This window comes from Lithobates pipiens, unplaced genomic scaffold (genome assembly GCF_037356315.1).
Source record: "Lithobates pipiens isolate NorthernLeopardFrog02 unplaced genomic scaffold, aLitPip1_a1.2 Scaffold_16, whole genome shotgun sequence".
Classification (NCBI taxonomy): Eukaryota; Metazoa; Chordata; class Amphibia; order Anura; family Ranidae; genus Lithobates; species Lithobates pipiens.
This window is the reverse complement of record NW_027507748.1, coordinates 204,136,958-204,157,946: the sequence shown is the minus strand read 5'-3', so window position 1 is coordinate 204,157,946 and position 20,989 is coordinate 204,136,958. Positions and strand designations below refer to the sequence as shown.

The window sequence follows — 20,989 nt, the reverse complement described above, 5'->3', positions numbered from 1 at the left end:
TTTTGTAAAAAAAACTTTTCAGAAAATCCCTTGAAAATAGGAAGGTTGCTTCACCCTCCTCAATCATAGCCGATTTTTCATTATAAAATCAACCCCAATGTCTAACCTACCCAAACTGCTCAGTAGTGAACACATGATCTTTAAAGTTATAAATTAACTCATATATGGTAAATGCTTGACATCTGTGGCAAATGTCTAAAAAATTTAAGATCATGAGGGGAAAATAGAAAAGATAGAAAGCATGTTTGAGTATGGTTATCTTGTGGATGGATTTCTCATACTTGCTGTTCTTTATCTTAATGGACAACGATTTAGTTAATATAGGGTTGGAGATCACGCTGGACTGACTCAGTTGATCATGAGTTGATGGTTGGGTGATGGTAGTGGTAGGGGGGAAGAGTTCTCTTCCGATGCTTATTGCACCACTACAGTTTGAAGAAGATGGTGAGCCCTTTTTTTGAGGGCGTGGGCTTCTACCTATGGGTATGGTCTTAAAGGTCGTTTCCCATATGAATAGAGGGGGTAGGAGAGGAGGGAGTGCCCAATAATAAATGAAATACACAGAGAGTATAGTTTGTGATTGTTTAATAAAAGTTCAGAACATGGTTAGGCCAACGTGTTTTGGGGGAAAAGACTCCCCCTTCTTCAGGGCTGCTACTATTTGTAGATGGTGAGTGGAGAAAATCCAATATGGTGGGTTTGTGATATCAGAATCAGAGTTACTCAATGATTGATGTTCTCAGAGTGGCAGCTGTGATAAATCCATATGGAATTTTCTCTGCTCATCATCTACAAACAGTAGCAGCCCTGAATAAGGGGGAGTCTTTTCCCCCAAAACACATTGGCTAACCATGTTCTGAACTTTCATTAAATGATCACAAACTATAATCTCCATGCATTTAATTGATTTTTGGGCGCTCCCTCCTCTCCTACCCCCCAACAATTTAGTTAAGGATTTGCTTGCTGCAAATACATAGGAACCTAAAACAACCTAATTGGGGCTACTAATCAGCCAATGTATTGATATTGTGAAGTGATCATGTGGCCAAAAAAAAGAGAAGCATGTAGAAGTCTCACAATTTCCATATACTAAGGCATTCTAATATTTAAATATGGATGGGTTTGTATCTCACCATTGGCTGCCACCATTATGGCTAACCCCACTCAAACTGGCACTGGAACAGGGAGAACAAAAAATACAGTTTATCTTGCCTTTGATCAGATGCTTGATGAAAACACAGGTTGTTTTCTTTGCATTTTCCCTTACTTCACATTTTGGTGAATTAGAACTTTGTTTTAAGCACAGTTCAAACATACATTTTTTTCCTGAAAGTGTTGGGTAAAAATGGTTTATAAAAGTAAGAGCTAAACTAATTATTAATTTCTTTATTTGTTAATAGATTCATTCTTGCACGCAAATCAAGGAAACTGGCACATCTATCAAAAGATGAAAGGTAAACATTTATTTTTAAAGTTTTTGTGTTTGTATGTAGCAAATAACAATTGCAGACATATGCTGTCATTTTATTAAGATAGTTTTTATTAAAATGTATTAATTATGCATATAATGTACAAATAAACAGAAAACAAACATCACCTTATCATCTACTGTCATAAAAGTACCAGTATTGTCAGGGTACCAGAATCCACAGAGAAGAGGTGGGGCAACATTAAACTTAGAAGACCCAACAAAGGGATCCTATTGTCCACAATGCCCCAATTCGCCATTCTGCCACAATGAGAAACAGAAACCTTAGCTAAATGTCACCAGCAGTATACATTTTGGCTGCCATACATTTTGTGCATTTTCTATCCTCTCTACAGTTTGGCTCCAAAAAAAAAAAAACCCTAAGGCCCCTTTCACACATGCTGTTCGATCAGGTCCCCCTGTCTGTTTTTCATGCGGACCTTGTCGGACGCTCTATTCACCTCTATAAAGAGACAGATGTCAGCGGTGACATGTCCGTTGGCATCCGGCACTATCCAATCTGATTCTGTCTGAAAAATCCAGATGGCTAGAAACTATTTTCCTTGTCAAAAGATTGTATTCATTACATCAAAATAGACAATATTTTTTTTTCCTTGGAAACCCTATTTTCCATCCGTCTGGTGGAGATCAGATTGGAAGGGAATCGTATGAAAACGGACAGGTGGCTCCGTTTTCACCGGATCTCCCATAGAGGACAACAGGACTCTGACAGGTCCGTCTCTGCACTGTAAGCGGAGACAGGCTTGTCATTTGCCTGCTCAGTGGGGATAAATGGATCAATTCTTGCTGAGCAAGAGGAGTCCGTCAAAATGGACATGCCATGTGTGAAACGGGCCTAAGGGTAAATTTGTACATCTTTTACCAATGCAAAATTTTGTATTATACTTATTTAATCCCACAGTTTTTACCAAACATGTACCTATAGCATGTAAACAATGCTTCTTATTTACCAAAACTTCTAAAGCAAAAGTTGTTCAGGGCTAGATAGGTATCATAAATTATGTTTGATATGGCTTCTAATAGGGAACTTTGACAACTACCTTGTGGGCATTGTGCCACAATATTTGGTCCTATTTCTCAATGTAAATCTGTCGTTTATTACTTATTTGCTGGAGAATTATTAATTACAGAATATTAGTAAGATATATACATAATAAAGGCATTAACAAGATGGTAGTGTTTTAAATATGATGTATACAATGTATTTGTGTTATATGTTACATCCATGATTAAAAAAATAAAATATTTTTTTGAAAATATAGTTAGTTAGGTTGAATAAAGACACCAGTCCATCCCGATTGAGTGTCTACAATTGTCCCTATCTCTGTACATTGCACACTCATGTCGGTCCCTACCCTCAAGGAGCCCACAATCCAACATTCCCATTCATATACTAGGGCCAATTTTTGGACAGAAGCCAATTAACCTACCTGCATGTCTTTGGATTGTGGGAGGAAACCCATGCAGGCACAGGGAGAACATGCAAACTCCAGGCAGGTAGTGTCATGGTTGGGATTTGAATCAGCAACCCTTCTTACTGCTAGGTGAGAGTGCTAACCACTACACCACTGTGCTGCCCAATATGTTTTCTTTTGTTTTATTAGCCAGGTTAATATTGCATATTAATACTATGTAGTCATCTATCCTGCTAACAGGTGGAGTTCTAGTCTCATTTTCACATGCAATTTTATGAATACATGTTAATAGCTTGGGAAAAATAAAAAAGTATACAGTACATCTCTGCAATCTGTGCACATTCTTCTATGTTTTGTCATCTGAAATAAGTACAGAAATACGGTGAGCTACTATTATCCTGTAGTGAATTAACAATGCTATCCCTGCAAGAGACAAGAGAGTGGGATCCCCCCAAAATTCATACCAGACCCTTATCCGAGCACCCAACTTGGCAGGCCACAGGAAAAAAAAGGGGTGATATGAGAGCCCCCTCCTGAACCGTACCAGGTCACATGCTCTCAACATGGGGAAAGTGCTTTGGGGTAGGCTGTTAAAGGGGCTTCCATATTCCAATAAGCCCCCACCCGCAGACCCCCACAACCACCAGGCAAGGGTTGTTGGGATGAGGCCCTTGTGCCCATCAACATGGGGACAAGGTGCTTTGGGGGCTACCTCAAAGCACCCTCCCCATGTTGAGGGCATGTGACCTGGTACAGTTCAGGAGGGGGCTCTCTCATCCCCCCTCTTTTCCTGTGGCCTGCCAAGTTGGGTGCTTGGATAAGGGTCTGGTATGAATTTTGCGGGGATCCCACCCTATTTTATTTAAAATTTTGCCATGGGGTTCCCCGTAGTATCCATACCAGACCTGAAGGGCATCAAATGGCATTTGGGGGGACCTCACGCAATTTTATTTTTACATTTTGGTTCGGAGTTCCCCTTAATGTTCATACCAGACCCAAAGGGCCTGGTAATGGACTGGGGGGGATCCCATGCCATTTTTTTCAATGACTTTTATCTGTATTGCCAGGACCCGACAATTCATTATAGCCGCTAGTAGTTTTGAATGACTTTTTTTCTTTAGAAATGTCATTTTGTACAGGGACTGTTCTAAACATGGGAAAAATGCACCACTTTACAGGCATACTATAGACATCCCCCAGGTATGAAATTGAAAGGAATATTTCACTTTTATTGTTTCACTAAGCATTATTAAAATCACTGCTCTCAAAAAAACTGCCGTTTTTAAAACTTTTTTTTTTATACATGTCCCCTGGGGCAGGACCCAGGTCCCCAAACACTTTTTATGACAATAACTTGCATATTAACCACTTAAGCCCGAAACGATTTTGCTGGCCAAAGACCAGAGCACTTTTTGTGATTTGGCACTGCGTCTCTTTGCGCTGTGGTGCGACGTGGCTGCCAAACAAAATTTACGTCCTTTTTTCCCCACAAATAGAGATTTATTTTGGTGGTATTTTATCACCCCTGCGGTTTTTATTTTTTGCGCTATAAACAAAAAAAGAGAGAGTCAATTTTGATATAATAAATATCCCCAAAAAATATATATATATATAAAAAAAATGTTTTTCCCTCAGTTTAGGTCAATACATATACGAATCGCAATAAGTGTTTATTGATTGGTTTGCACAAAAGTTATAGCATATACAAAATAGGGGATAGCTTTATGGAGTTTTTATTAATCTTTTTTTATGTTTACTAGTAATGGCCGCAATCAGCGATTTTTATCATGACTGTGACATTATGGTGGACACATCGGACATTTTTGACACATTTTTGGGACCATTGTCATTTATACAGCAATCAGTGCTATACACATGCATTGATTCCTGTGTAAATGACACTGGCAGTGAAGGGGTTAACTACTAGGGGGCAGTGTAAGGGTTAAGTATGTCCTGGGGAGTGATTCTAACTGTGGGGGGCGTGGCTAGCTAGATAGCTGCCATAACCCCAGTCTAATCTCAAACGGCGGATGGTCCGTTTTCTGATAAAAGTGGTCTCTGTGGTGGATTTTTCCACGCTCCGGTCATCTCTGCCACTTACCAGAGCTGTCCGTAGCAGCAGAGTCCTCGGGTCCTCAGGTCATCTTCCCTCTGAGGCATGGAGGGAAAGATGGCCCCCTGCTAAGGTCCATAACATTGGTTGACAGAAGCGATGTCAAACGTCACTTCTGCCCAATGGTCTTAAAAGGGGACATTGTAAATGTCAATGTAAGCTCTGAGGTCTTTTTGACCCTAGATCTCACATTAGAGAGGTCCTGTCATGTTTTTTTTATATTACAAGGGCGTGTGCGCAGAAACAAATGCATATGAAAATCATAAGAACAAGATCAATACTTCTAGCGAAAGACTTCCTCTGTATTACTTTTATTCCTATTACAAGGAATGTAAACATCCCTTCACTTCCTGACCTCGTGATGTAAAAGAAAATTATGCAAAAATTTCACAAAAATGAATGGATTTTCTGTCTTAGAAATTTGTCATTGAAATGTTCCTTAACTTCCTGCCCTGGATTTCTCCTCCCATTCTCCTCCAGTGGCGGCCTGTCCATAGGGGGCGCCTGGACGCCACCCCCCCTCCAGGCAGGAGGCATATATATATATATATATATATATATATATATATATATATATATATATATATATATATATATGTATAGATATATCTATAGATATATCTATACATATATCTATACATATATATATATATATATATATATATATATATATATATATATATATATATATATATATATATACAGTATATATATATATATATATATATATATACGATAAATAGACTGTATACTAAGTGCAGTTTCAACTGAGTTTTTTAAAATATGTAACACACATGATAGCTATGAAGAAAAGAAATTAAACTTAAGCAAATCAGAAGTATTATGTTATCTAAAGCATCAGATGCATTATATATAAACTGGCATATGCTTAATTTTTCAAATCTTTTTGTAGAAAGAGAAAAATCTGTGAATTGTATGCTAGAGTTCTGGATTCAGCAGAAGCTCTACATGTAAGTTAAAATTCTGTGTTAAAAAAAATCATTGATTTATTAATTTGAAGCAAGTTTACAGTACAAGTTCAGTTTTATAAGAAAATATTGGGAGAGGGCCCCCACCTACCTTATAAGCTCTGTTACACCATACAAGGTCATACAAGGTCAAGGTATTTCAAGAAGAATGTTAGGCCTGAACTGTGAAATGTGACCATAAGGCTAAAGACCCATAGCATCCCAGCATTTATTCTTTAAAATATCTATCATGCATACTTTTTTCCCACAAACTTTTATCCATTCACCTGATATCATGGGTTCCTTTACCTTGGGAAATCCTGAATACTGCAGAGAACACACGCATGCATTGACTTGAGCACTATACTATACAGACCTGGACAGATTGATGACACACCCCCAGGGAGGGGGTCCTTGATGCCCTTTGCTTATAGGAAGTGGGTTAATTGAAGGCAAGGATGCTTAAACCCATATATATATTATATATATATAATAGATATATATATATAAGTTTTATTCATAAGTTTACATACCCTGGCAGAATTTATGATTTCTTGGCCATTTTTCAGAGAGTATGAATGATAGCACAAACATTTTTTTTTTCACTCATGGTTAGTGTTTGGCTGAAGCCATTTATTATCAATCAACTGTGTTTACTCTTTTTAAATCATAATGACAACAGAAACCACCCAAATGGCCCTGATCAAAATTTTACATACCCCAGTTCTTAATACCATGTATTGCCCCCTTTAAAATCAATGACAGCTTGAAGTCTTTTGTGGTATTTTTGGATGAGATGGTAAAGCTGCCCATTCCTCTTGGCAAAAAGCCTTCAAGCGGGATTCCACCCTAAAGTGGAACCTCCGCTGATCGGATCCCTCCCCCCCTCCGGTGTCACAATTGACACCTTTCAGGGGGGAGGGGGGTGGAGATACCTGTCAAAGACAGGCATTTACACCCACTTCCGGGCATAGACTCCCCTGGGAGTCTACGCCATTTCCTGCCCTGCCGCGCTGTCTGCTGGGACACACACGGGTCCCAGTGACAGCGCGGAGATTTCCTATTGTGCGGCGCGACTCGCGCATGCGCAGTAGGGAACCGGGAAGTGAAGCCGATTCGCTTCACTTCCTGATTCCCTCACCTAGAATGGTGGCGGCAGCAGCCGAGAGCCGAGCGATCGATCGGCCTCGGCTGCCGGCATCGCTGGAACCCGGGACAGGTGAGTGTCCATTTATTAAAAGTCAGCAGCTGTAGTATTTATAGCTGCTGGCTTTTAATATATTTTTATTTTTGGCGGAATCCCTCTTTCAGTTCCTGTAAATTCTTAGGCTGTTTTGCATGAACTGCACGTTTGAGATCTCCCCAGATTGGCTCAATGATATTGAGGTCAGGAGACAGAGATGGCCACTCCAGAACCATCACTTTATTCAGCTGTAGCTAATGACAGGTCGACTTGGCCTTGTGTTTTGGATCATTGTCATGTTGGAATGCCCAATGCGCAGTTTCCCGAATCCTGGCTGATAAATGAAAATGTTCCTCCGGTATTTTTTGATAACATACTGCCTTCATCTTGCCAACAATTTTGACCAAATTTCATGTGCCTTTGTAGCTCACACATCCCCAAAACATCAGCAATCCACCGCCATACCTTTTATCATAGGCCTTGTTGACTTCTCCCCAAATGTTGCATTTATGATTGTGGACAAAAAGCTAAATTTTTGTCTCATCACTCCAAATAATTTTGTGCCAGAAGGTTTGAGGCTTGTCTCTGTGCTGTTTGGCGTATTGTAAGTGGGATACTTTGTGGCATTCTTCTGGTGATTTGACCATGCGGCCCATCTTTCTTCAAATGCCTCCTTACTCTTCATATTGAAACATCCACAACACATGTTTTCAGAGTCCTGTATTTCACATGAAGTTATTTATAGGTTATACTTTGCATCCCGAACAATTTTCATTCTTTCAGTGGCTGAAATAAAATCAAAATACCGAGCCAATCTACTGCAGCGCTGATCTGTGTCCCCGCTGTCAGAATTTAATAACACAGCAGACCTTGCTTGTGTGGATAGGGAAGTCTGCTGGCTGATAACAAAAAAAAACAGATTCATCAAAGGCCAATTTTAGGGTAATAACTCTTTACAGCACTGGTAACAGCAGTCATCTATCCATTGCACAGGGAATGATTGGCTCTTGGTCACACAAATATTTTCCAGTATACTTAAGATTATTCTAATGTTAGCCCTTGAAATTTTTTGAAAAGTTTTTTTTGTAGTTTGCTAACTGTGTAATTCAGGTATGAATTGTGAATATTTCACTAGCCCGTGCATTATGAAGAAAAAAATTGGTGTGAAGAGCAGTATTCGGGGGGCTGTTACACAGCTTATTTCCCACCAGGAATCCTGACCCAGTATGGAAGGTAAGATAATATATTAATCTATATTAAAAAACAGATACTGTATAGAAAAAATCGAATCAGTGTGCCCAGTTTACCGGTTTATACTATTTATGCCATATTGTTTTCCATTTGCCATAAACATGCACAGATTAAAATAGGAACTGTGTATGACTTTTACACCTCCTCAGCAAATGCTGGTGTCAGGCTATATAAAGAAATTTGAACAGCTCCGCCATTAACAGCTTTAAACAAATTTTGTCACACGAGAGCTCTTTACTAATTAGTGTTTTACACACTGTATTTATTAATGTTGTACCTGTTTCTCTTAGGCTCCCTTCACATGGGTAGTCCAGTCATGGCCACTTGTCATTTTTTCAGATGAACCTGATCAGAAGCTTCATTTTAGTCTATCGGTGGCCAGATGTAAACAGACTTGTGTCCATTTCATTTTGGTTATCTCCAAGTCCAACCAGGTCATAAAAAAAAATATTGAAAAGATCTGTGGCCAGATCGGAGGTAATTGAATGTAAATGGATACAAGTCAGTTTACATTTAGCTACCCATAGGTCTGGTATAGTCTAAAAATCTCTGGTTTTTAAATGCAGCAAAAATTTGAACAGATACGGTTATCACAGAAGAGACATCTGTTCTGTTCTACTCTGATTCAGCAAGGAATTTGTTCATTGATCCCCTGCTGATTGGATAAGACACAGTCCTTGATAAAGGGACCTTAAATCCACAGGAAATATAAAATCCCAATGAATGTTGTGCTTCATCTTGTGCATTTCTGACCATTTTATAGGGTTCTCCGGCAACCTTTTGGTCGGATCTACTTTGCTGGCACAGAGACTGCTACAGAATGGAGTGGATATCTCGAGGGAGCAATACAAGCTGGAGAGAGGGCTGTCAGAGAGGCAAGTGATGTTGCAATATCAAAATAATGTTTTAAATAGGTACTTGATGTGATTTACAATCAATTATATTTCTGTAGCAATATAAATTTACATATATAAATAGATGTTTGTATTTAATAAACCTTACTTGATAGCACTAAATATATACCGTATGTGTGCATGTATACACAATATATTGTAGAGTGAGGTTTATTGAAAAAGAAAAATATATACATAAAACAATGCTTTGGTTGGACCTGGTGTATATGGTGGCAAAACTCTTTATTTTATATTTGGTGTCATATTTCAGATCTTATTCACCTTGGGCAGAATTCGAGAAAGTGATATATGGATGCCAGAAGCACAGTCTTTGGTAAGAATGTCTATATGACATCTGTATAGTTTAAAGCAGTGATCATCAACCCTGTCCACAGGGCCCACTAACAGGCCAGGTTTTATGTATTACCTTGGGGAGATGCAGACTAGAATACTGCAATCACCGAGCAGCAAATTATATCACCTGTGATGTATTATCTTGCAAACCTGGCCTGTTAGTGGGCCCAGAGGACAGGGTTGATGACCACTAGTTTAAAGGATAAGTTCACTTTAAAAAAAAAAAAAAAAAAAAAAAATTTATTGCTGGTAAAAAAAATGTACATTTATTATTTTTATTTTTTTTCAGCCTGTAAAGCATTACACCAGCAATCTGCTGACCACTGGTGCCATGCAGGTCTCTTAGTGTATCTGTGTGCCCGTACATTCCATACAGGCAAGCTGATATACTGGCAGGAAAAATCTATGAACTACCTCGGCGCTCCACAACGCCATGGTAGTTCATTGAGAACTACAAGCTGATGGCCACAAAGGATGTTGGGGCTTGTAGTTCATTCGCACTCAGAGCTGGGTCAATGAATGACACAGACGTGTGGGCCTAAAAATGGGTGGAACATGTAACATGTTACCAAAGTTGAACTTATCCTTTTTTTATTTTTATTCAATACAGTGGGCTAAGTGGCAAATACATATTTCATTGTCAATGTCCCATGTTGTATATTACTTTGGCACTACCAATATCGATTTGTTTAAATATGTATTGCTGTGTTACAATACTCACAGGTATATAGGGAGTCAGACGCATTTATTTGTAAAAAGGAAGGCAAAGTGGGGAATTAATAAAGAATGTCTGAGACAAGTTCTATCTTAACTGGTGCTATTGTCCACAGCATCCAATCAGGCTTTATCTTTTCCACATAACGTAGAGAATAAAGCTGATTGGCTTTGCTCCAGTTGAGACAAAGTTTGTTTTAGACACTTTTTATTAATTCCCCCAATGTGAATATATGTTTAGAGGTGAAGAAAATAAAGGCAAATTGCTTTGCAGCTTCTGAGGGAAAACCCATTAAAAAAAAAAAAAAACTGCAAGACAAAGGCAGAATGAGCTAGTATGCATCACATACTAGCTGAGTATGAAATATTTACCTTAGATTGCTGCTGTTGCATTGGTCCCCGTACACAGCTGTGACCGGCGACATGTCTCCTGGAGTTATTTTCGGGTTTGCGTGCTCTGACGCACTGATTGGCTGGAGCCGCGATTACGTCACTCCCGTGCATGAATGCAGGAGCCGCCAGTCATGGCACAGTCCCTTTAAAAATGGCACGCTCGAGACGTTTCTAAAGTGCGCATGTGTGAATGACTTAGATGCAAGAGTATATGGTGAATATCTCCTAAACGGTGCAAGTTTATGAGCCATTCATGGTACCTACAGATAAGGCATATTCTTCAGCAATATACTGCATGAGTATAAAGGTTTGGCCAAAATGAATTTTTAGGCGGGTGAAGTATGATCACCTGAACAGACAGAGCTGTTTAGTTTATTTGGAGACTGCGCTCCAGGGGAATAAACAGAATGTTGGCTCTTCCAATAGAATACAATATTTTATAAACATGAATAAACTACACAGAAAAATCAGGTTCTCTGTCCTTTCAGATAAGGTTGTGTAACTCTCAGGAATGAAAGAACAGAAATACAATGTGTTTATCAGTTCTAAGCATATCATCTTTAGCTATAACTGTTTTCCTGGATTTTAGCTGTGGGGCTTGGACCCTCAGTACTGCTTCTCTTCCCATACAAAGAAAATGCAAAAACTGCTTTAAGTGGGTTAATACAGCTTAGAACAAAGTCAAATGCAGATCAGAAGGAGGCCAACTACTGTTCACATGCACATGCCAATGAACTATGAATTATGACCTTAGAAGTATATCATACTAATATGTATATCTGTCACGATCAGGAGTGAGGCCGAAATGCTGAGAGGGCTCCCCTTGCGGCAGAGCGCAGCACAACCCTGAAGTTGACACAGGGATGCAGTGCCCACAGTAGCACAGGTTGCCAGGTAGCAGCAGCAGAGGCCAAGTACGGAGTAAGCAGGCCTAGATGGGCAACTGTGCTAGGAAGTCCGAGAGTAGGCAGCGGAAGTCCAGAGAATAGTCAAACAGGCCGGGATCAGGTGCAGGAAGCAGATCAGGAACGTCGGGTACAAGCCAGGAGTCAGAGCCAGGAGAACAACAGGAGCAGGTCAAGCAAGCCGGGTCGGTACACTGGAGATCGGAAAACAGGAAACACGGGTACAGGTTCACAGGAGAGCTGACGATAATCCAGCAATGCGGGAGTGTCAGGCGATCGTTTAAATGGACGAGATGACCGGGTCACGTCGCGAGCGCGTTGGAGCGATCGTACGTCTACGTCGAGTACGTTGTGTATTCGTGGCATCACCGCGTATGCCCGCCCGGTTAGACGTAGCGTCGGTCGTTCGTCTAGAAACTACCTTGCGCTTACGTAGGCGCCGACGCGCGTTAACACGAACGTACCTCGTGAGATTGCGGCTATTTCCCTGACAGTGCCTCCCCCCAAGGGGCAGCCTCCGGATGCCCAACCGAGCCCATTTTTCAGGATACCGGCTGCGGAACCTATGTAAAAGTTTAGGAGCATGTACGTGGTTGGCAGGCTCCCATGAGTTTTCCTCAGCAGAATACCCCTTCCATTTAATTAAAAACTGGATGGTCCTACCTCTCCGACGACAGTCGAGGATGGACTCCACTTCGTACTCGGTTTCTTCACCAACCTGAACTGGAGGCGGGGGCATTTCTTCTCTTCCTGAAAATGGACTAAAGGTAACAGGTTTAAGGAGGGAGACATGAAATATGGGATGGATTTTAAACGATTCAGGCAAAACAAGTTCAAAGGCTACGGGATTAATCTCCCGTTTGATCTCAAAAGGACCCAGAAATTTAGGTCCCAGTTTCCGGGAAGGACAAGGCAGTTTAAGATTTGCTGCTGAAAGCCACACCTTATCCCCTGTCTTGAAGGTAGGGTTGACTCTCTTCCTCTTATCATACTGCTTCTTGTATTCCTCCTGGGCCCTTCTCATGGAATCTTGCAGTGCTTGATAGTTCGAGTGAATGAGATTTACTCTGTCTTGGACTGCCGGGACAGACGATTCAGGAATGGTGTTAGGCAGGAATGAAGGGTGGAATCCGTAGTTTGCCCAGAAGGGTGACTGGTTGGTGGAGGCGTGCACTGAGTTATTATATGCGAATTCCGCACAAGGTAACAAGGAAACCCAATCATCCTGGGAGAAGGAGCAGAAGCATCGCAGGTATTGCTCCAATGTTTGGTTTGTCCTTTCGGTTTGTCCGTTACTCTGTGGGTGATAGGCAGACGACAAACATATCTTAATTGAGAGCAACCTACACAGTTCTTTCCAAAATTTGGAGGTGAATTGTACCCCTCTGTCCGATACAATGCTATCAGGTACCCCGTGTAACCGGACTATCTCCTTTATAAAAGTTTTTGCCGTATCTAGGGCAGAGGGGGTCCCTTTTAGCGGCAAAAAATGCGCCATTTTGGACAGGCGGTCTACGACTACCAAGATGGCCGTAAACCCTTCAGAGGGAGGTAGTTCCACAATAAAATCCATGGAAATTTCTTTCCATGGTTTCTCCGGGACTGGCAGTGGCCTTAACAGACCCCAGGGTCTGGTGTTGGATCCCTTATTGCGCTGGCAGATGGTGCAGGAATCCACGTATAATTTACAGTCCGCCCTTAAAGTAGGCCACCATAGGGACCGCCGTACAAGGTCTGTCGTTTTCCGCACTCCAAAGTGGCCTGCGAGTTGGTGGTCATTGAAGGTCTTCAATACCAGTAACCTGGCCTGTGGGGGAACAAAAATCTTGTCCTGGCGCCATAGAAGCCCTCCTTGGCTCCTCAGGGAAGAAACTTCGGTCTCCGTACACTGCCTAGTAGCCAGTTCGATAGAAGACCTTAGGTCTGGTTGTATTAACAGGAAATTTTGGGGAGACAGAATTGTACTGAGTGGAGCTCCTTCAGGGGTATCAGGAAAAATCCTAGATAAAGCATCCGCTTTGCTGTTCTTAGATCCCGGGCGGTAGGTAAGGTGGAAGTTGAATCTTGAAAAGAACAGAGCCCATCGGGCCTGTCGGGGTCTCAGACGTCTGGCCGTACGGAGATACTCCAAGTTCTTATGGTCCGTAAAGATTAGAATGGGGTGAGCGGCACCTTCCAGGAGGTACCTCCATTCTTCAAGAGCGGCTTTGATCGCTAGAAGTTCCCGGTCCCCTACATCATAGTTCTTCTCTGGGGGACTCATCTTCCGAGAGAAAAAGGCTACGGGATGCAGTAAAGCTTTGGGACCTTGGCGTTGGGATAAGATCGCCCCGGTGGCCACCTCCGAGGCATCAACCTCTAGCACGAAGGGCAAGGCGGGATCTGGATGCTGCAGGATGGGCGCAGAGGTAAAAAGGATCTTGAGCTGATCAAAGGCGGACTGAGCTGCTGGGGACCAGTGGAACTTGGTGTGCTGGCGAGTGGTCAAGGTGATGGGGGCTACGATGGTGGAGAATCCCCGTATGAATCTTCGGTAGAAGTTTGCGAACCCGATAAACCTCTGTACACCCTTTTTGTCGGAAGGAGCGGGCCAATCCAGGATGGATTTTACTTTCTGCGGGTCCACGGCAATTCCACCTGTGGAAATAATGAGTCCCAAGAAATGGATGGATTCCTTCTCAAAATCACACTTCTCGGCTTTGGCATATAACCCGTGAGTTCTAAGAATACATAGTACTTTCTTAACATGTACCCTGTGAAGTTCTAGTGAGGTTGAAAAAATCAGAATGTCGTCAAGGTAGGCGACAACAAAGTGGTCAAGGTGCTCCCGAAAGATATCATTAATGAAATGCTGAAAGGTTGCCGGGGCATTACATAGTCCAGAGGGCATGACTAAATACTCAAAGTGACCAAATCTTGTTCTGAAGGCGGTCTTCCACTCGTCCCCTTCCCGGATACGGACAAGATTATAAGCCCCACGTAGATCAAGTTTCGTAAAGATACGTGAGGTATGGAACCTCTGGAGGAGTTCAGGGATAAGCGGAAGAGGATAACGGTTTTTGAGGGTAATATTATTTAATTCCCGATAGTCCACACATGGTCTTAGGGTCTTATCTTTTTTCTCCACAAAGAAGATACCTGCTCCGGCAGGGGATGAAGAGGGACGAATGAATCCTTTGGCCAGGTTTTCGTCAATGTATTGTCTCAGAGCCTCCAGTTCAGTCTCCGAAAGGGGAAATATCCGACCAAAAGGAATGGAGGCCCCGGGTAACAATTCAATGGGGCAGTCATAGGGGCGGTGTGGAGGTAGGATATCGGCTTTCCTCTTGTCAAACACGTCTCGGAATTCCTGGTAGACTGTTGGTATGTGAGAAGCCGGACTGGGTACAGGTTGTACAGTCAGACAACTGGACAGGTTGCGAGGGACGGAATCTAGGCAGTGCTGCTGGCAGTAGGCAGATGTGAAGGAGACCACCCTTGTGGGCCAATCGATCTGAGGGTTGTGCGCCTGTAGCCAAGGGATCCCTAGGATAACAGGGAACATCGGGGAGCTCAGAACATCGAATTTAAGGAATTCCCGGTGACCCGAATCGGTGACCGTCAGGATGGGACTAGTTTCCTTGGTGACATGACCTGAACTAGGTAAGGAGCCATCGGCCAAACGGACGGTCAGTCTCTGTTCCTTGAGGTTCAGTGGGAGAGCCAGGCTCCTAGCCAAGGTTAAGTCCAGAAAGCAGCTGCAGGCTCCAGAGTCAATGATGGCTTGTAGAGGGATCCTGCTGCCTGCCACCATCAATGAGACTGGAAGAGTGATGTGGGCAGAAGCTGACTTAGCTACCTGAAGATGAGATGGGGTGCTTGGGACTGGTTTACTCGGCCTTGTGGGGCAGTAGTTAATGAAATGTCCCGATTTCCCACAGTAAAAACAGAGGTGTGCCTGACGGCGAAGGAGTCTCTCTTCGGAGGTTAAAGCGGGACGGGGAGTGCCCTCCAGAACGGGAGCTACTGCTGGATGAGCTGAAGGTGGGACCTGGATGGAGCAAGTAGTCCGAGAGCGTTCAGACTGACGTTCCCGTAGACGCCTGTCGAGCTGGATGGCGAGTAAAATGAGGTCCTCAAGAGTAGTGGGGATCTTCAATCTGGCCAACTCGTCCTTAAGGGCTTAGGACAACCCCATACGATAGTGAAATTTTAGTGCTGCTTCGTTCCAGCCGGAGTCAGAGCTCCAGGTACGGAATTCTACTGAATAGTCCTCCGCAGGTCGCCCACCCTGGCGAAGGGCGTACAAAGTTGCTTCGGCTGTAGCTGTCCGGAAAGGGTCATCATACAAGCGGGCCATGGCTTCAAAGAACAAGTCCAAAGTATCCACGTAAGGGCTGCATTGCTCCAGCAGGCCGTGGGCCCACGTCTGGGGATCGTCCCTTAGTAATGAAATGGTGAACCCCACCTTGGTTGCTTCTGAAGAAAAGGTCTGAGGTTGCAGGGAGAAGTAGAGGAAACATGAGTTCTTGAAGGATCTGAATCTTCTTCGGTCCCCGAAGAAGCGCTCCGGGGCTGGGACTCGTGGTTCTGGGGCAGCTGAGATTGTAGAAGCAGGAACTTGACCAGAGAAGGTGGATGGTTCAAGCGGGTGTTGCAGGTGTTCCTTCAGCCAATGATATTTCTCTCGGAGCTCCTGAATAGCTGGAGTAAGGGCCGTAAGTTCTTGTAAAACGGCCTCCAATGGGGAGGAACCTCTGTCGACCTCTGACATGGCTGGATTATACTGTCACGATCAGGAGTGAGGCCGAAATGCTGAGAGGGCTCCCCTTGCGGCCGAGCGCAGCACAACCCTGAAGTTGACACAGGGATGCAGTGCCCACAGTAGCACAGGTTGCCAGGTAGCAGCAGCAGAGGCCAAGTACGGAGTAAGCAGGCCTAGATGGGCAACTGTGCTAGGAAGTCCGAGAGTAGGCAGCGGAAGTCCAGAGAATAGTCAAACAGGCCGGGATCAGGTGCAGGAAGCAGATCAGGAACGTCGGGTACAAGCCAGGAGTCAGAGCCAGGAGAACAACAGGAGCAGGTCAAGCAAGCCGGGTCGGTACACTGGAGATCGGAAAACAGGAAACACGGGTACAGGTTCACAGGAGAGCTGACGATAATCCAGCAATGCGGGAGTGTCAGGCGATCGTTTAAATGGACGAGATGACCGGGTCACATCGCGAGCGCGTTGGAGCGATCGTACGTCTACGTCGAGTACGTTGTGTATTCGTGGCATCACCGCGTATGCCCGCCCGGTTAGACGTAGCGTCGGTCGTTCGTCTAGAAACTACCTTGCGCTTACTTAGGCGCCGACGCGCGTTAACACGAACGTACCTCGTGAGATTGCGGCTATTTCCCTGACAATATCATTTGTTGCAGAATATATTTCCACTTGCTAAATATTACTGTTCATTAAAGACTGATTAACATTTATGGGTCGCCCAGACTAAATGAGTAAAATTTTAACCAACATGGATAGCAATACACATGTAAAAGAGGTTTTAACCCTCCTGTACTCTAGCTAAAATAAAGACTTAAGTTTAGGATGGAATAAAAATTTAACCATATATCATTTGCTGTTTATAGTACAATTTAAATGTGTAATATAAAGTGTGGGTATGATAGTATGATCTTTGATTTTTTTTTTTTGTAGGATATTCCAGCCCTATCAATTACAACTACCTTTTGGGAAAGGAATATACCATCAGTGCCAGGCTTACTAAAGCTTCTTGGATTTTCATCGTTGCTTACGTCAACAGCTGCTTTAGGTCTGATGCTTTATAGAAAGGGCCTTCTCTTTCGGAATTAACATGGATTAACAATCCATATCCCAGTATATACTCACCTTCAATTTTGTGAAATATTTCCACATTCAGATGTTAATGCGTGAATGTAAAGTGTTATTTTATATTTAAAACACCCCTGGAGTTATATGACTGTGATGTTTAAGTTTTTAAAATATAATATGTTTAATTTATTGAATACAATATTAACTGTAGTTGGCCATTTGTAATTTTATAATAGATTTTTTTCTTTTCTTATTTTTAATACTGATTTTATAAGTTAAACTTGGCATAACCATTTAGTGAAAATTTAAAAATGACCTTATTATATTAGACACAGTGAAATACTGAGTGAGTGAATTACTAAATGGTTACATTTCCAGTAACACTACATATATTACCTCAGGATACATAATGGATCATTATACCTCTTTATGTGTTACCTAGATAATGTTTGTTCATGTACTTTAAAGTGAACCTGTCATCTTTTTAGCATTTAAAACAGAAAACCCTACAAGTAACACAAGGTGCCTGCTGTTATCTTTATTAAACCTGACTCTGCTATCTTTGTAATGTGTGTCTAATAATACTTCTACATGATCAGCCACATCAGTTGTGTCAAGTCACTACCTAAAAGCACCCTCTATAGATAGTGGAAGGGGATTGGCAGGGCTGACTTTCAGAGATGGGGTCTATTTGTGAGCTGTCAAGCTCATGTTGACAGAGTGTATCCTGCCTATCCATGGGGCAGATTCATAAACGTACAGCTTGAAAAGCGTGTTGTTTGATTTTAAGCAAGGTTTTCAGTTTCAATAATAAACCAAAAAATGTATTGCTCAAAAATGTCGCCAAGTAAATATGTAAACAAATGGGATTATCTCAGTGATAGCTGCACTCATGGTGCATCCACATAAACCAACGAAACCAAAATTGTGTTGTGCTATCAATATAAAGTGCATAGTCATAATAATATACTTAGCCAATCAAGTAAAAACTATTATATGGATCAAGAAATCCTATGTGCATATATCAAAGTGATTGAAAAATTCATAAATAGCCCAATAAAGTCCATCAGAAAAGGAAGAAAGTGTCTTTGTGCAAAAAAGTTCATGTAAACACTTAAATGTTATCAGGATCCCATGTTCCAATGTGAGTAAGATCTTCAAACCCAAAAGTGCACACCCGAATCACAAGCCGATTACCGGCCAATATGACTCCAAGATGGTGGTCTGGCTGCCCTTTATTAGAGTTTCCCCATGGGATGGCTTGATATCAAGAGCCAGGATTCAAGGGTGGATTACCATACAGCCAAGATGATCTACTCATAGTGTAGTAATTTGAGGTTTACGCTTTTTTAACAAAGGATAAAACTACTTACAACAAGGCAGGAGTAAATCGCATAGTAAAATAAATCACATGCAACACCCCGGCGGTCATCATGTCATCACCACTGTAGTTCCTTAGCTCTTACCAATGCATTTCATTCAAAAGAATGTCATCAAGGTATTTAATTCTTAAATAGACAGATAGGTTTGTCCAAACAAGCCAAAGTGAAGTCATAGATATGGATTTACAGTCAGATAAGCATTATACTAACAATTTACATATTCATAGTTTTACCTCCATTTGCCCGATACAGTAGATGCTCAAGGTGTCTAAATATGACTTTTCAGGCCAATAGGAACCAGAGTTAAACCTAGTGCACTCAGAAATTACCATTCAGTAACAGAAGCAGCCTCCCATGCCCCCTTTCTTCCTCTGCCATACAAGTCTGTGTGAGAAAGGCAGAAAGCAGCATTTTCACTGAGAGCAAATACTATCCTAGGGCATTTCCAAGCACAAATCTTTGTAAGATTACAAGGTTATAATTGGTGTTAGACTTCGGTTGGTCTTTAAAGAAAACCTTTATTCATCAAAGTAGACTTAGCAATCCAAATGTGGAAGGCAATGCAGAAATCTACCTAATTTTATGTACAACTAATCTTGTCTTAAACCATTGTAGCTTTAATATGAATTCATGTAAAAATCAACCCAACAATTCTCTGCTGTTTCAAATAATCACTTTTCCCCCCTCCCAAAAATGGAGCTATAAGATTGGATACCCATATGGGTATCTGTATTCCCTTCATTATGATTAATGAACATATGAGTGGGTCGACAGCAGTCCCGTAAACATAATACCAAATATGGTTTTATTATATTGTTAATTTACAAAAAAAAATTACAATGTAAAAAATTTATGTTTGAAGAACACAGACACAAATGTTAATGTGTAGATTAACATAACGTTATTCCAAATATATTTTATAGATAAATAAAAGAAAAAATATCCACAGCTGAAGGGAAAATGAATAAAATTCTGGGGCCTTTCAAATAACAATTGTAAAATCATGTGTAATATATCTAATATTTCAGACTGGAAAAAACGAAAAAAAGGTGCATAATTCTCGATGTCCATTTGTTATAAATTATTTCTTGCTAGTGCAAATGGCTAAAGGTAGTACTCTGTGTTAGGACATTTAAGGGGAAGCCTGGAGAAAATTTAAATGGTTCTCTTCATATTTAAAGTAGAAATATACAGTGGAATCTGATATCAGCTTTTTAGTGTCTGTAATCTGTATACTATTCTATGCTGTATGTGCCAGTGTCCGATAGCACGTATTGAAATTTTATGTAGGGTTATGACATTTGTATGTGAGCTTAGAAAATATGTATGTGGAAACCTAAATAGATTTATTAGTGGACACATTTTGAGGCATTATTGCAAAATATAAACTTGGCCAATATTCTTCAAAGTACTTTGTAGATCCTAATAAACTGAGCTTGTTTCTAGATATTTCAAAGTATGGGCTGATAAATAAGTAAAAACGTGAAAAATATAAACTAACCATATAGCAAAATGTACAAATTGTACAAATATTGATTGTAAATGTGAATTATAATATTTGTCCAAATAGAAGAATTGTGGCTAACATACTGTAAATGTGGAAACAATTGCTGCAAAGCATCTGATAAAATGATAAAACAAGAACATTAGATACAAAATGCATAAGGCAACACATACATAAAATGTTTATTTCCCTGAGTGTTGGATAATTAATGTAAACTGAAAGCCAGGAAAACCCCAAGACGTCCACCAAATGCTCACTTGTCATCTATAACATCCTCCCTATGGACCCCACAGGCCAGTGATTTAATTTTACTTCGGCTTTTATGCCATAAATGAGGCCTATAAATGTGAACTAGAAACACTGATAGACTGCCTCTTAACATTCAAGCAATCCTTATGTCTCTCTCATCAAATTTTTTGGGTGTAGTCAGTGGCAACTTCTCCAAATGGGGCACAGGGGCGCCACCCCCCAATCCATGCGCCAGACCCCTAATCTACATGCAGGGAGCTGGATGCATGGATTTCAACAGTTTTTTTTTTTTTTAGAGCCGGAGGCTATAATTGGCTTTAGAAAATGGTGGAATCAGGATGCAGAGTACTGCGCCCTGAGTCCACCC

At 41.5% G+C, this 20,989-nt stretch overlaps 1 protein-coding gene across 1 annotated transcript in view; it reads left to right on the top strand.

The window, feature by feature from the left end:
* LOC143982308 (amine oxidase [flavin-containing]-like) overlaps positions 1 to 18,050 on the top strand; it is a 164,838-nt gene extending 146,788 nt beyond the window's left edge. The window contains exons 10-15 of the mRNA XM_077480918.1: positions 1,401 to 1,454; positions 5,931 to 5,988; positions 8,304 to 8,401; positions 9,183 to 9,294; positions 9,584 to 9,646; positions 17,353 to 18,050. Of these exons, the coding sequence (XP_077337044.1) occupies positions 1,401 to 1,454; positions 5,931 to 5,988; positions 8,304 to 8,401; positions 9,183 to 9,294; positions 9,584 to 9,646; positions 17,353 to 17,508 (541 nt within the window). The 3' untranslated portion in view covers positions 17,509 to 18,050. The remainder of the gene's footprint in view (positions 1 to 1,400; positions 1,455 to 5,930; positions 5,989 to 8,303; positions 8,402 to 9,182; positions 9,295 to 9,583; positions 9,647 to 17,352) is intronic.
* Positions 18,051 to 20,989: the final 2,939 nt, after the last annotated feature.